This window comes from Oncorhynchus tshawytscha, linkage group LG07, assembly GCF_018296145.1.
Source record: "Oncorhynchus tshawytscha isolate Ot180627B linkage group LG07, Otsh_v2.0, whole genome shotgun sequence".
Classification (NCBI taxonomy): Eukaryota; Metazoa; Chordata; class Actinopteri; order Salmoniformes; family Salmonidae; genus Oncorhynchus; species Oncorhynchus tshawytscha.
This window is the reverse complement of record NC_056435.1, coordinates 47096462-47112176: the sequence shown is the minus strand read 5'-3', so window position 1 is coordinate 47112176 and position 15715 is coordinate 47096462. Positions and strand designations below refer to the sequence as shown.

Below are 15715 nucleotides of genomic sequence, written 5' to 3'. Positions count from 1 at the left end.
CAGACATACAGTATATGCCTGGTCTAGCCAACCTAATAAGTTATCGTTCAGCTGTGAGATGATTTAAGGTGAACCAGGACACACAAGCATTCACGCACATACGCACACCCACAGAGCCAATCCAATTCACTGAAGAATGACGCTGCACTTTAGAGTCCTGAATCTTCAGCAGGACTGTGCTCCTCTTTCTCACACACACACTCTCTCTCTCTCCCCCTTCTCTCTCTCTCTCCCCCTTCTCTCTCTCTCTCCCCCTTCTCTCTCTAACACAAACAGCCAGACAGATCCCTGATTGGCTGACAGGGGCTCTGTGTCCATCGAAGCGTTGCAGGCCTGGGCTGTCACTGGCTTAGCTGCAAGACAGCCTGCCGTGTGGTTGGTGGAGACAGGGAGCGAAGCAGACTGGGGATCTGGTACAGGTATTGGAGCTGCTGCATGCCTTCCCCCTGCAAACCAGGTCAAGGTGACCCAACATATCCACATACTGTACAAGTGAGGAGGAACTTTCCCACATGTTCACAGACACAAAGCCGTGTTCATCTGTCTGACTGTCAGTCTGCAGAGTCAGTGGTACTGCCATGTCTAAACAAATGTCCTGAAACGTCAGGTCATCCGACGGTCTCCTGTGTTCACCCCTTTGTGTTCACCCCTTTGTGTTCACCGCTCTGTGTTCACTGCTCAGTCCAGTGTTGATGAGTGGATAAAAAGACACGCATTGCATATACACACACACACACACACACGCAGACGCACTCTAAGCCATTACATCATCTACTACAGTACATTGACTGCAATCCCAAGAACCTCGGCATGTATTTGGCTACTCTGCAAAGCATCATGCTATATTTATAACTAGAAAAGGTACATTTCTTAAAGAAAATTTGAGCGATTGCATCAGCTATTTAACAGTAGTGGTCTTACTGAAGCAAGCACATTAATTAAAAGGAATATGCTGGATAGCAATAGTGGTTAGTAGAGGGAGCAAGCATACTAATGAGCTTGAGGCATGAGGTTTTGGTATAACGAATAAATATTTGCTGGGATTCATTTGTTTTCTGAAGTTTAACTTTTTTTTAGGAAGATGCGCAAGTGAAAGTAAGCACTTTGTTGACACACTTAGCTAAATCCTATTTAGTCACAAAGTCAGTCTTTTTCATCATTGGCATATCGTAGCTTGTATTAGCTAACATAAACGTAGCTATACATTACCGTCAAAGTCAGTCATAGAAATAGAATTCCTAGAATGGACATCCCTATTCAAGTCAATGGGTCAGTGATGGTAGACCGACGGCCATTTTGAGTGTGCCCATGATCAAAAAATAAAGCTGGAAGTACAGCATTCAATTTGTGCTTTATTCACAGTCAAAACAATTGACATTACAAAGCCACATCATCATTTGAATGAACATTCCATGTTAACGTAGCAATTCAGCATACCATGTCAGCCATATTGAGTGTACCCATGAGGGGGAAGTCAAAATGCCATGGCCCAGGGGGCTATTCCACGTCTAGGAATACTATTTCTATGATCACAGTCTCATCATTGGCTTATTGTAGCTTGCATTTGCTAACAAAACATATACATTACCTCCTTCTGCTCATCAGGAGAGTTGGTGGCGGATAAAGGCAAACACATCAGCCACGGTTCAACTTGTGAAAGACTGCGATTACTAAAATAGCTGTATCTTTTGAATGGTATAAGCTATTACTGTTCTGATTTCTGATTTGAGTTACAGATTTGTTTGCATTTGTTTCAGTAGCTAGCTATCTAGGTTTGAAAAATACATTCTGTTGGTTTAGCTATGAAACATGTTAAGTTAGGTGAGGTTTAGCTAAATCAAAGAGGGTCTATACAGAAAGAAGCCTTTCTAACGGCCATTCCAATACAAACCCCTGATCACGCTAGCTAGCAGTGTTATGGCCACCAAGCTAGCTACGAAGAAACACCTGATCACTTCAAGTTAACGAGCTGCACCTGTGCAGTATAGCACTCCTTGAAATAAAGTTGTTTTTAAGACATATGAATGTGTGTCAGTTTGTCACTTTTGCAGTTATGTGGTGATGACATATTCAGCTACTCGAAGCTAGCTAATTTATTTACATTCTGTGAAAACCTACAAGTAACTTCTAAGAAGTCAGAAGTATGAGCGATCTTAGAGGAGTGGATGCTAACACATCACTCCAATTCACAGAGAATGATGAAACCACTTTATTTGATAAAGTCACATCTTATCCTAAATCTCCAACAGAACTTCGTCAAAGCTTCCACCCAACCAAGCACCCAAAACACCCCTCCCCCTTTCCCGATGAATCACCTTCCTCACCCACCCACCTCCCCCATATATATTACCCTATGCCCTATATTACCCTATTTCTAGATTTAAATAACATACAAAGAATATATCACCCCCATCACTCCATACTTACGTCTTTGCTGTTCTCCGCGTCTGACTCGCTGCTGAAGTCCTCAGTGTTGAGGTTATCGAAGTCTGACTCCCCGACCGCAATGGGAACGCACACGGTTAGGTTGGGATTGTGGATGAAGGACATGTGGTCCTCGTCGATCATGTACTTGCCCACGCTGCTGCCGATGCCGCTGGTAGTGCCATTGATGTAGTCCAACTCACGGTTGATGTCTATGCCCTTCTGGTTTGCAATGCAGTTAAGCTTCTCGTCAAACTCATCAAGAGGCTTCTGTTCGTCCTCTGCTTCTTCCTCCTCCTCGCAATCAGAAATATATTTAAAAATCAGTCAGGACAAAACTACTGGCATTCAACTACATTGGGACAGGGGTTTGTCTTGGTGTAAAAACAACCCAGAAACAATTCAACAATGACATCAGAGTGATGCCATACATAACAGAACATAGAGGACATGACATCACAGCGTACCTTCTTCATAACCTCGGCTACAAAGACCTTGGCCCAGGCAATCCCCGTCTTTATTCGACCGACAGCTATTTGCAAATTGTTCTGTTCTCCGTCATCGTCCGAGGGTGCCAGGTTGTCTGCGCTGAACGAGCTCAGCAACAAGGCAAGGAACAGGTTCAACACCTGGGGAGAGGGCCGTGCATATACAGAAGGTCTAAGCAGATGTGTCACTAACCGCTAACTTTCTGACATCAGGCTTAACCAGACCAAAATGCTAAGGCTCAAACCATATTTATTGGATGAGTTACATGTGGATGCAGAAACACTACTTAGTTCAAATTCGCTAAGTAAAGAGAGGCCTGATCTTCAAAAAGTAGGGTATGCAAGAAACTGCTACTCAAATATGGATAATTCAAGGAAAAGGCTATGAGGACAACTGACGCCCAAACCAATATTTCATTTCAGAATTGTATAAAATTAGGTTAGGGTCAGGGTTAAGGGTTTGCTTAATTAAGTTTAGGGTTAAGGTAAGGGTCAATTTTATTTATTTGCTTGTCGGTTTAACTGTCAACTGTGTCATTATAGTCTCTCCCATATTTCAAAGGTTGTTTTTCTTACCACCAAGTTGCCTATGACCATGACCATCAAGAAGACGATCATGCACATGTTCTGGCCGGCCACCTCCATGCAGTCCCACATGGACTCGATCCACTCCCCACACAGAACTCGAAACACCATGAGAAATGAGTGAAAGAAGTCGTTCATGTGCCAACGAGGAAGCTTACAGCTTATAGCGATCTTACAAACACAGTCCTTGTAGTTCTTTCCAAACAGTTGCATGCCAACCACGGCGAAGATGAAGACGATAAGGGCCAGCACCAAGGTCAAGTTTCCCAGGGCTCCCACAGAAGAGTGAATGATTTTGATCAGCATGTTGAGTGTGGGCCACGACTTGGCCAGCTTGAACACTCTCAGCTAGACAAGAGACAGAGGGGGAGGGGAGGGGAGACAGAATTGAATGAGCGGGGGGTTACATTTCAATAAATGTTGATCATATTCTATGAGTATATGGGAATTAGTCATGTCAAGCTAACTCTGCTGCAGAGTGAACCCTTTCCCCCACCTGCTGTGAATTTTCTGAACATCAGGGCCATAGGGTTATCAATACGGTCCCTCATTCCAATCCACACCTTTTCTTACTCACCAATCGGAATGACCTGAGCACAGACAGACCCTCAATGTCAGCCAATACCAGCTCGACTAAACTGAGGGTCACAATGAAGCTGTCAAAACAATTCCAGCCCTCCTGGAAGTAGTAGTATGGATCCATGGCAGCCAGCTTGGCAAACATCTCACCAGCAAAGATACCAGTGAAAACCTGTGAGTGCAAAGAGAGAAAAAGGTTAACAGTCTGATCCTAGGGTCAAGCTGCCAGTGTAGGACACAAGGTTGGGGTCAACCCCACTTCAATTCAGGAGATTCATTGAAATTCAATTCAAGGATCGAAGGTGCAATTTACACTGTAAAGGGGTTGCCATGAATTTGACAGGAACTTACAGGAAGCTAGTGGCAAGTAAGTACAGTAACCAATGACACAGCATTATTCTGTAAAAACAAAAAAAGTAAAATGTTATTGTAAATGTAATCAATTAAATTGATGAGAGATTGGGGTTTGTATTTTACTGAATTTTACTGTAATAGCATGCACTGTAAAAAGCCAATTTAACCAATGGCTTAATCAGCGTTATTATGCGAGTTGAGTAGACTTTAAAATGACGAGGATTTGAGCTTATGTGTAAGAATCAAATCAATGTTTATTGGTGGCATACACAGATTAGCAGGTGTTATAGCAGGTGCAGAGAAATTGTTATGTTACTAGCTCCTAAAAATGGAGTAAAACGTCAAACAATTCAAATGTAAGAAAAAAAAGGCAAAAAAGAGAAGAAATGAAGTACGTCGGGACGAATCTGATTAACAACCCAAATAGCACTGTAGCAGTAATCATTGAGTATAACGTCTCACGGGGTAGGCAGCATCATGTTGTGGGGGTGCTTTGCTTCAGGAGAGACTGATGCACTTCACAAAATAGATAGCATCATGAGGAAAGAAAATGATGTGGATATATTGAAGCAACAACTCAAGACATCAGTCAGGAAGTTAAAGCTTGGTCGCAAATGGGTCTTCCATTTGGACAATGACCCCAAGAATACTTCCACAGTTGTGGCAAAATCGCTTAAGTACAACAAAGTCAAGGTATTGGAGTGGCCATCAAAAAGACCTGACCTCAATCCCATAGAAAATGTGTGGGCAGAACTGAAAAGGCATGTGCGAGCAAGGAGGCCTTCAAACCTGACTCAGTTACACCAGCTCTGTCGGGGGAAATGGGCCGAAATTCACCCAACTTATTCTGGGAAGCTTGTGGAAGGCTACCCGAAACGTTTGACCCAAGATAAACAATTTAAAGGCAATGCTACCAAATACTAATTGAGTGTATGTAATCTTCTGACCACTGGGGATGTGATGAAAGAAATAAAAGCTGAAATGAATCATTCTCTCTACTATTATTCTGACATTTCACATTCTTAAAATAAAGTGGTGATCCTAACTGACCTAAAACAGGGAATGTTTTACTAGGATTAAATGTCAGGAATTGTGAAAAACTGAGTTTAAATGTATTTGGCTAAGGTGTATGTAAACTTCCGACTTCAACTGTATGTATAGGGCTGTAGGTAGCCTAGCTGTTAAAGTGCATTGGCCTAGTAACTGATGTACATTGACTGGTTGATTCATCTTATGTTACACAAACATAAATAACATACCCTTTTCTAAACTAATCAAATTTGTTGCACCTGTTACAGATATGGCTGTTTCAATTTATATGATTTAGGTAGTCTCAATAATCCAACCTCCCCTACACTGGCAGTCATTCTCAATGGTTGCAGATGATTAAAAGCTTGCTTCTCTTCATTAATGACATGCATGTGTACTGAAGATTTTCTGGGGTTGTGTCTCTCTCTCTACCCTCTTTTCTCACTATCTTTTTCTTTGGACCAGGAGACTGCAACAGTAACAGTGGTGTGACCACGGTTGGCGCTGCCTCCTTGGTCCAGCGGACTAAGCCAATACCAGAAGGACCGGAGGAGAAGAGTAACAATGGCTTGACCATGGTCCGACCTGACTCAACAGAACGACCTGGACCAGCTTCCCATAGAGCAGACAACGGACTGCAGGCCTTGAGTTGAGTAGAACGCTGCCGAGGCGAGCCGTACTCCCTCTACACTTGGCCTGCAGTCCTACTCACCTGCCTTTTTCTCCATCTGCTCTTCTCAGGCCACCACCGACCAAACCAGGACCAGCCGACCACCAACCACCCAGAGTAGTTCACCAGAAAGAGAGACCAGACCAGAGAACACCACCACTTCCGGTGAGTGGAGGATGGAACCCCTTAAAGATACCAACCTACGCCTGGAGCGAGCAGACCACAGGTGAGTGCCTCCATTGACCTCCAGGTCAGAGCCTTTATGGTGTGTTTGCTCACTGAGGTTGTCCTTCCTCCGCCTGCAGGAATGTAGCAGACTCAGGACCAGACTAGACAACACCAAGACCAGAACCCGTCCCCTCCCACCCCCAACTGAAGATGACCGGAATGAACCCAGGAGCGATGCATTGCTACATTGCGGTAAGGCTGACGCTAAAACCGAGGAAGGAGGCTGCCGAGGATGGAGCCGCCAATCGCCAGGGAGCAGCAGGAACAGCAACAACAACCGCCAGACCAGACCCACCTGGAATTCAGCAGGACAGTTCTCCAGAGAGGTGTGGGCTTTGTGCAATCTGACCTAAACTGCCTGGCAAAGCCCCCAGGGCCACAAGAAGCCATTGTGTGTTAGTAAAAAAAAAAATTTTTAAAGTTCACAGTAATTCCACTTTCAGACACAGAATCAAAAGTTAGTCACAGTCCAATTCCATAACGAAAGCATCCAAGAGTACGACATAGAAGTTGGGTTACACCACTTCGCCACCCTCAAGTCAGCGGCTAGGAGGGTCCTAGACAAAGACAACGTCTGGACTGGGGCCATTGGTTCAGTTAAGACCGGAGTGGGCGGAGTCCAAAACCTCCCCTGTACCATCAAATTGGGGAACAACAGGGGCTCAGTCCACAGCACAGCCATAATCTGAGGAAACTGTAAAGGGGATCATCCCATCTCAGACTGTACTTCCACATGACCCTGTAACCTCTGCGGGAAAGAGGGACACTCCTTTAGAACCTTCCCCAATTCATACGCCGGCAGGGAAAAGGGCATCACCACCAACAACAACCCCCCATCACCAAGCAATAACGACGAAGACCCATATTCAGACAACCCCACAGACGTCCCAGAAATAGCCCTCATCCCACCACCCAGTCCGTTCAGGGGGCCGCGAGGCAGTCAGTGGGGAGGCATGCCAAGAACCATGGACAGCCAAGTGCCAGCCAACAACACCAACGACCCGCTGGAGGCCCTCATCGAACTCTGCAATGACATGACCAACCCTGGGTCCCCCCAATAACCAATTATCATGACTCTGACAATACCCTCAGAACAGAAAGACATACTTCAGACAGCTGTTGATGGTTGACTCCCCACTAGGGAATCCATCGATAAACGTCACAAGGTATGTACAGGGAACTGCCCCCACTCAGACTGAAAACACCTTCCAAATGTTTGTGAGTGCTACGTGGCCAGGAAGTCTGGGCCCTCTTTGTTCCCTCTGTCCTCCAGCCTCCATACTTGGCGCCACATTACTCCTCCCCCAGCACCAGCCCAGGCTGATGGATATACTCTCCACCCCTCCTTCCCCCTCTACACCTATCCCTCTCACAGAACCGGAACCAGATCAGAACCGGGAACCAGTCCCCACCACACCAGATGAGGTGCAGAGGAGGGACCAAAGATCAAGAGCGAGCAGGCCACAGAGGAGTGCCATCACTGATCTCCGGATCTTGGGCCTTCATGTGTGTCTGCTTGCTCCTCAGGTTGTCCTTCCTCCCCGCTGCAGATCCAACCAGTCCCAGTTCCAGACCCAGCAACAGCGTCATATTTTCCACCATTTTCTTCAAATCTGAAAACGATGAGAAGCCACACCCATTTCCTGAATAATTGCATTATGGGCCCTAAAGTACAGAAATAGTGTCCTCTGCATGTATACTTCATATTTTGGCGAATTTAGTACGATACCCGGAAACTTTTGGCATACTAACTATATCCATACTATGACCAATAAGCATACTATATACTCAATTCACGTCACAAATAGTACGGTTAGTGTGGGTAGTATGAGTATTCGAACACAGCTCGAGTTGTGCGAAGAGCAGACCCTACTAAAACGGGAGTATCAATGAACATTGATTCTAGAAAATGAATGCTCAGTTTCTGTTGTGCGCAGCATTGTGGTACCACGGACCGCTATCAGAATTTTAGACACAAACTGTTATTCTAGCTGTCTAGTCTGTGTTTTATAAAAGTGCAATGAGAATAAAATCGGCAACTCGTTCTCATTCTGAGAAATAATTAATTTCAACATCTGAACAAAGTGGACAGGATAGCATGCTGTTCAAACAGTTTGGAGACGGACAGAAGGATGTGTTCATACCAATTCAACTGTTCTACCTTAGCTTGCAAATAGATCCAAGTTGGCTAGACTTTAAATATAAAGATTAGTTGGCTACTCACTAGCAATGTGGGCTTGTGCTTGAACGATTATTGCGAGACCTGTGTTAATTTTCTATAATGCCCGCTACACTCGGGGCTCGCAAGTGGTGCAGCGGTCTAAGGCACTGCATCTCAGTGCTAGAGGCGTCACTACAGACCTTGGTTTGATCCCAGGATGTGTCACAACTGGCCGTGATCAGGAGTCCCATAGGGCGGCGCACAATTGGCCCAGAGTAATCTGGGTTAGGGAAGGGTTTGGCCGGGGTGGGCCGTCATTGTAAATAAGAATTTGTTCTTAACTGACTTGCCTAGTTAATAAATAAAGGTTAAATAAAAAAACTGGTTAGTGAATGTGCATTATGCATGGTTGTGGTTACATTTGTCATCAAAAGGGCATTTTCATAGACAGACTTGAAAGGCAGATCAGTGATTATTGCAAAAAAGCATGTTAAACTATTTTGATAAAATAATTAAATTATTAGTGGGTCTTATGGTTGTAGAAGGCTTATATTTAGCATAGGTAGAATTTCACAAGCCCTGAATTCATGACATTATTGCTGACGGTTTGAAATGTTAATTATACACAAAGCTCATTTAGAGAAAATCTAGATATATATCATGAACCGCCCATAAGTCTGAAAATAATCGAGGTAAGATTTTTAGGCCATAGCGCCCAGCCCTAGTTCAGCTATATGCCCAATACTATTGCAGCTGGTTGCCTTACAATTGTACATTGTATCAATTTCAATGCTATTTTGTTGTGCAAACTCACAATCCTATTGCACTGGTTGCCTTACAACTAAGTTGAATCAACATTTTTATTTTACAGTATGGGATTGGTGTAAGCAGGTTTGCTGCTAGGTAATTTGTTGTCTTTATAGCACCATACAGGTTCCATTTAGAACCTTATGAGCATGGTTCTTTATAGAACCTTCAAAAAATGGTTCTATATAGTACCAAAACGGGATCAGCTATGGTTACAAGCCCCAAAAATTGTATTTGGTACTACAGATGTCAGATCTTAATTTGACCAGTTTCATTGCAGAAGTAAAATAATATTGCAACAGGAGGATTTATTTTTATATGAAGTGATAATTTCTAACAGAAAATTAGGTTTGATAGGCTACAGTAGGCTATAGTTTAGGTGTGAGATCTAGTGAAAGAAAAATAACTGCGTGTTTTCAGTGAATTTATGCAGCGCAGGAAAATTATCTGCGACAACAGAGTGATCAAATTAAGATACTATATCTGTATATATATTTGTTTTAAATGATAAGTGTGTAGTATATGTAGCATACATATCATTCTGATAGAAACCCCAAAATGTCTGCTCAAGATTTGTACCTGAGAGTTCTGATCTGTGCGTGCTATGCTGTGCTGCAGAACATGGAGGTTAAAATCACGGGGAACTTGTGATTTGTAGAAATTCCGCTTAAATGCAGAAATTTAAGAGCGAAATGCAAAACAGATCTTGCTTGCATGGCATTTTGTTTGATGTAGTGCTGATTAAAAATGTATTGGACTCTTAGTGCTGGTGGAGGTTGTCCTGGCAGGACAAGTTCATAAAGCAGTGCCCCACCCACCCACCCACTACCAGTCAGGCAAGGAGGGCTGTATCATGCCATGTTTGTAGACCAATCACCACTGTAGAGAGCACTCAATGATTCATCCTGCACCACCCCTGACACCATGCCAACATCTGTGACCTCAAATAAATACATAAAAACATTTCCCATATCGCTGCTGACACCAGCCACAGAGATGGATAGACGATTGTAGTGGCCACAAGCCCATATTAGCAAGGACAGCGCCATTGAGGACTTTCACCATTTTGAAGTAGTCAACTGGGTGGGACTTCCAACTTCATTGGTTGATCCCTACTGATGACCCAGTTGGAGTCATGTTCAACCATGTCATCAGGAGGGATCAGCCGATCGTGAAGTAGAACATTGACTTCTTCAAAATGGTGATAGCCTCAATGGCGCGGCCCATGCGCTCACAGAAGCCATAATTGGACGGATATAAGGTTGCAACCTCTATGACACCAGCCAATCTCACCCGACACCACGCCAATTCCTATGACCTCACACGGACATGCCAGGGACTCTGGTACTGTACTGAGATATCTAAGAGCAAGTGGACACCACAGATACCCTCTCTAACCTCTCCTCACATTCACACACCAGCCTCGTACCTTACCAAGCAGTATGCTCCACTTAAAGTACAGATCGATCAGGTTACGTTCAACTTTAATGTATCCCCCAACCAACCCTGCCATCCCCTGGACACACCCCGGTTCTGCCATGTTAGAACTGCTAAATCAGCAGGAAGAGATGGAGGAGAAAGGCGACAGGTAAACAAACAAGAAGAAAATGGGTTGAGAGAGAGAGAGGCAAAGTTGGGGGAGAGAAACGGAGATAGAGAGAGAGCCTGGGTGGTTAAAGAAGGGGAGCAAGCTGGTTGCTTTAAAATGGAGCTGAATGTTTTATGAATTCCCATCGAAGGGCAGAGTGTAGTGCGTGTATGAAAGGACCTAAGTTAAACCAGCAAAGAAGTACTCTGAGAGACCTGTGCTACACGTCCATCATCACAGGATGGGCAGGGGAGTGTGAGACAGAGAGAGAGAGAGATACAGACACATGGGGGTAAAGATACAGCGACAGAAACATGTGGAGCAGAGGCAGAGAAATTGGATAATGGGATGTGAGAAACATTCCAATCGCACGATGAGACAATCTTGTGGTACCCTACACACTAAACACTGTCGACTTGACTGTTCCTCACCAGATTTCCCACTGACAGCGTCTCCTCAAAGCGAGGAGTCATGGGGTAGTGTTCCATGGCCATGAAGAGGGTGTTGAGAACAATACAGATGGTGACAGCCAGATCCACAAAGGGGTCCATAACGATCAGGTTGAGCACATGCTTGATCTTCAACCAGATAGGAAAGCAGTCCCACACACAGAACATGTTGGCAAACTTATACCACCATGATGGGCACGCCCTCTGAGAATCCTCTAGCTCTGTAGAGGGAAACGGGAGGGGGTGAAAAAACAGAGGGCAGGGGAAGAAAGGGGTAAACCGAGAGAAAGAGGGAGACAGAGGGAAAGAGGGAGAAAGTGGTAAAGAGCGAATGAGAGGAAAAGTGAGAGAGAAAGGAAAAGAGGGAGAGAGGAAGGGAGAAAAGAGAAGGAGAGAGCGCGAAAGAGAGGGCGATAGGAGGGGGGAAAAATTTCACAAAAAAACATTGCTATAACGCTCTACGTTGTCTTGTGGTCAGGTCAGTATAGTATAACTGGGAAGGGGTTGAAAGGTGAAATTTTGGACGTGAGGACAAAGGCAGCCATACCCTCCACAAGTGGTGAAACCTTTCCAGGTCAAAAATGTTCCTTGAGGAACCCCTTTGTAAAGGTTCAAAATGGAACCTTTTTGTGATGAAGAGGGTTCCATTTTCTACCATTTTAATAATATAATGTAGAGGTGGCAGCTTATCAGATGAATGGGGAATGGCTTATTGGAGGTGTGGCTTTCAGATAGTTATTTTTGGCTTTCAGATAGTTATATTTGTATACTACAAATTGAAATGTTCAAATTGAAATGTTCTGTGATTATGTACATTACAGGTCAAAACCTACTAATTCAAGAACTTTTCTTGATTTTTTACTATTTTCTACATTGTAAAATAATAGTGAAGACATCAAAAATATGGGGGGGAAAAAAGTGTTAAAAAGTGTTAAACAAATCCAAATATATTTTATATTTGAGATTCTTCAAATAGCCACCCATTGCCTTGAGGACAGCTTTGCACACTCTTGGCATTCTCTCAACCAGCTTAATGAGGTAGTCACCTGGAATGCATTTACCTTCACAGGTCTGCCTTCTTAAAAGTTCATTTGTGGAATTTCAAAGCTTCTTAATGCGTTTGAGCCAATCAGTTGTGTTGTGACAAGGTGGGGGAGGGGGGGGGGATACAGAAGATAGCCCTATTTGGTAAAATACCAAGTCCATATTACGGCAAGAACAGCTCAAATAAGCAAAGAGAAATGACAGTTCATCATTACTTTTAAGACATGAAGGTCAGTCAGTCCGGAACATTTCAAGAACTTTGAAAGTATCTTCAAGTGCAGTCGCAAAAATCATCAAGCGCTATGATGAAAATGGCTCTCATGAGGACCGCCACAGGAATGGAAGACCCAGAGTTACCTCGGCTGCAGAAGATAAGTTCAGAAATTGCAGCCCAAATAAATGTTTCACAGAGTTCAAGTAACAGACACATCTCAACATCAACTGTTTAGAGAAGATTGTGTGAATCAGACCTTCATGGTCAAATTGCTGCAAAGAAACCACTACTAAAGAACACCAATAATAGGAAGAGAGTTGCTTGGGCCAAGAAACACGAGCAATGGAAATCTGTCCTTTCGTCTGGAGATCAAATTGTAGATTTTTGGTTCCATCCGCGGTGTCTTTGTGAGACGAGGTGTGGGTGAAAGGATGATCTCTGCATGTGTATATCCCACCGTAAAGCATGGCGGAGGAGGTGTTATTGTGTGGGGGTGATTTATTTTGAATTCAAGGCACACTTAACCAGCATGGCTACCACATCATTCTGCAGTGATACGCTATCAACATCTGGTTTGGGCTATCATTTGTTTTTCAACAGGTCATGGACCCAACACACCTACAGACTGTTAAAGGGCTATTTTACCAAGAAGGAGCGTGATGGAGTGCTGCATTAGATGACCTGGCCTCCACAATCCCCCAACTTCAACCAAATGTAGATGGTTTGGGATGAGTCGGACTGCAGAGTGAAGGAAAAGCCTTCAACAAGTGCTCAGTATATGTGGGAACTCCTTTAATACTGTTGGGAAAGCATTGCAGGTGAAGCTGGTTGAGAGAATGCCAAGAGTGTACAAAGCTGTCATCAAGTCAAAGGGTGGCTATTTGAAAAATCTGACATATAAAATATATATTGATTTGTTTAACACTTTTTTCGGTTACTATGTGATTTCATATGTGTTATTTTATAGTTTTGATGTCTTCACTATTATTCTACAATGTAGAAAATAGTAAAAAAAAAAAAAAAAAAAAAAAAAAAAAAAAAACTTAAATGAATAGGTGTTCTAAAACCTTTGACCGGAAGTGTATGTATTTTACATATTCTTATATAATATTAACATTGTTGATTACATGAAGTTTCAGCTTGGGGTGGGGGTTTTGGACCAACTGGTGACATCACCATACGGTATAAGTTTGCTCTCCTCTCTGCCAATAACAGCTAGTTTTCAGATTACACATCCCTCCCATTAGGCACCTCTCGCAGACCACTCCCAGACAGACCTAGCAAAAATGTTTATTTAAAAAAATCACAGTAAGGTAGTTATTTGTTACCCAGAAAGGAATTTATATATATATATATATATATATATATATATATATATATATATATATAGGACCTTTAACATGTGATGAAAATACAACAGAACAGATGAACAGAAATTACATTTATTCTAACAGGTGGCCTAAAAAGATCTATCTGATAGCCACGACCCTACTAAGCCACACCTCCAGTCCAGGGTACCCAGTGTGTGAGAGAGTGTGTGAGTTCCGTACCCTCCAGTAGAGTGTGCGAGTGTGTGTGTGTGGCCACGCTCATCACACTGTTGGCGCGGTCCTTGTTGCGGCCAAGCTGGTCCACAGACACCATCAGGGAGCCTGAGTGTTTCTTCTTCCCCTCCACCTCTGTGGTCTGCGCTCAGGGAGAGGACACACACACACACACACAAACACCCGTCAGAGGCCTTACATAAATACACATACCTTGAAACCAGTCCAATCACTATACCTTTGTGTATGACACACACACAGAGAGAAACCAATATCTAATCCTATCCCACACACCAGACACGAAAACCCGATCCCATACAACAGACACTAAAAAGTGCCGCTAACCCCCACCCCTTACAATATTATCCCATTCTAAGTAAACCGTCTTATCCCACCCAAAACATATAGCAGTCGTATCCCCTTCCCAAACCTGCATGCAAGAGCATGCATGTATCCAATAAGAAAAGAGAAGTCAAGACAGCCACTGTACCATGCTACGTTTGGAGAGTAGGTAAAAAGGTAAAGCTTGGCTTGGATTGGACAGAAGTAATGGGAAGTCAAACTACCATGCTAGCTAGGATGAGGAAGAATGCTGTTGTTAGAAAAAGGTTACGTTTTTTTGTAGCTTGGGAAAGACAAAAGAGAGGTGGGGAAATGGTGGCAAAAGACAGACAGAATAAACTGGTTTTGAGGAAAAATTAAGAGGGGAGAGAGTTTCTAGTAATGTTTGTTGTGGATGGGGCATGGCAACAGAGATATCTGTTTGCTAGATAGGTGCTACCAAGAGACACTGCGTACTTCTATGCAGGAGACTTTTAAACGGGCTACTAGGCTAATAGAAAGGTTACTACAGTGTAATGGAAGCCAGGAATCTGTTGTTTTTCATTGGTGGAAGAGTGCGCCACTCAGAGCAGCTGAAGCAAAGGGGGCGCGGGGGAGGGGGAGAAAATAAAGACTAGAGAATGGAGTGTGTGTAATAAGGCTGTGAGTGCTGAGCAGGTCTCGAGAAGGGAAAATCAAAGAGAAGAGGAAGGAACCAGAACTTCAGAGACAAGAAGAGAGGAGGACAGAGAAGGGAAAGGGAGTGGAAACCAGACCGAAAACGTCCTTACACTGTCGTCAGTGGCTGCCTTATCTATTTTCACCTCAGGCAGAAGGCGTCCGCCTGGCTGGTGAGCGATGAGCGACACCACGCCGTTGCAGTCCACCGTGCTGTTCCTCTTCCCTCCGGTGTGGGGCGCCAGTGGGCTGATGAGACGCGATGAGCCCTGGCTGTATCCGCTGTAGCTGCTACGGCGGTAGGGGATGAACAGGGAGCCCCGGCGGTCCTCGCTCTCCTCCACCGTGCTGTGCTCATCGTCGGCAAACTCGTTCTCCGAGCCCACGTCCTTTGGAGGGCGGCCCTTGTTGAAGCTGAAGATGCTGCTACGGCTGTTGTGCCGCGACATGAATGGAGAGCCCGGGATGGAGAGGAGAGACTGGAGGAGGAAGAGGGAAAGGGGGGAAAGGGAGAGAGAGAAGAGAAATAAAGGAAGGGATGGAGGTGAGGGG

At 44.1% G+C, this 15715-nt stretch overlaps 1 protein-coding gene across 1 annotated transcript in view; it reads right to left on the bottom strand.

Annotated features, from left to right (window-relative positions):
• LOC112254658 (sodium channel protein type 8 subunit alpha-like) overlaps positions 1 to 15715 on the bottom strand; it is a 118098-nt gene that overhangs the window by 18337 nt on the left and 84046 nt on the right. Inside the window, exons 12-18 of the mRNA XM_024427403.2 lie at positions 15310 to 15642; positions 14171 to 14306; positions 11345 to 11583; positions 4075 to 4248; positions 3489 to 3845; positions 2892 to 3053; positions 2428 to 2721 (exon numbers count right to left, since the gene is read on the bottom strand). Coding sequence (XP_024283171.2) covers positions 2428 to 2721; positions 2892 to 3053; positions 3489 to 3845; positions 4075 to 4248; positions 11345 to 11583; positions 14171 to 14306; positions 15310 to 15642 — 1695 coding nt within the window. The remainder of the gene's footprint in view (positions 1 to 2427; positions 2722 to 2891; positions 3054 to 3488; positions 3846 to 4074; positions 4249 to 11344; positions 11584 to 14170; positions 14307 to 15309; positions 15643 to 15715) is intronic.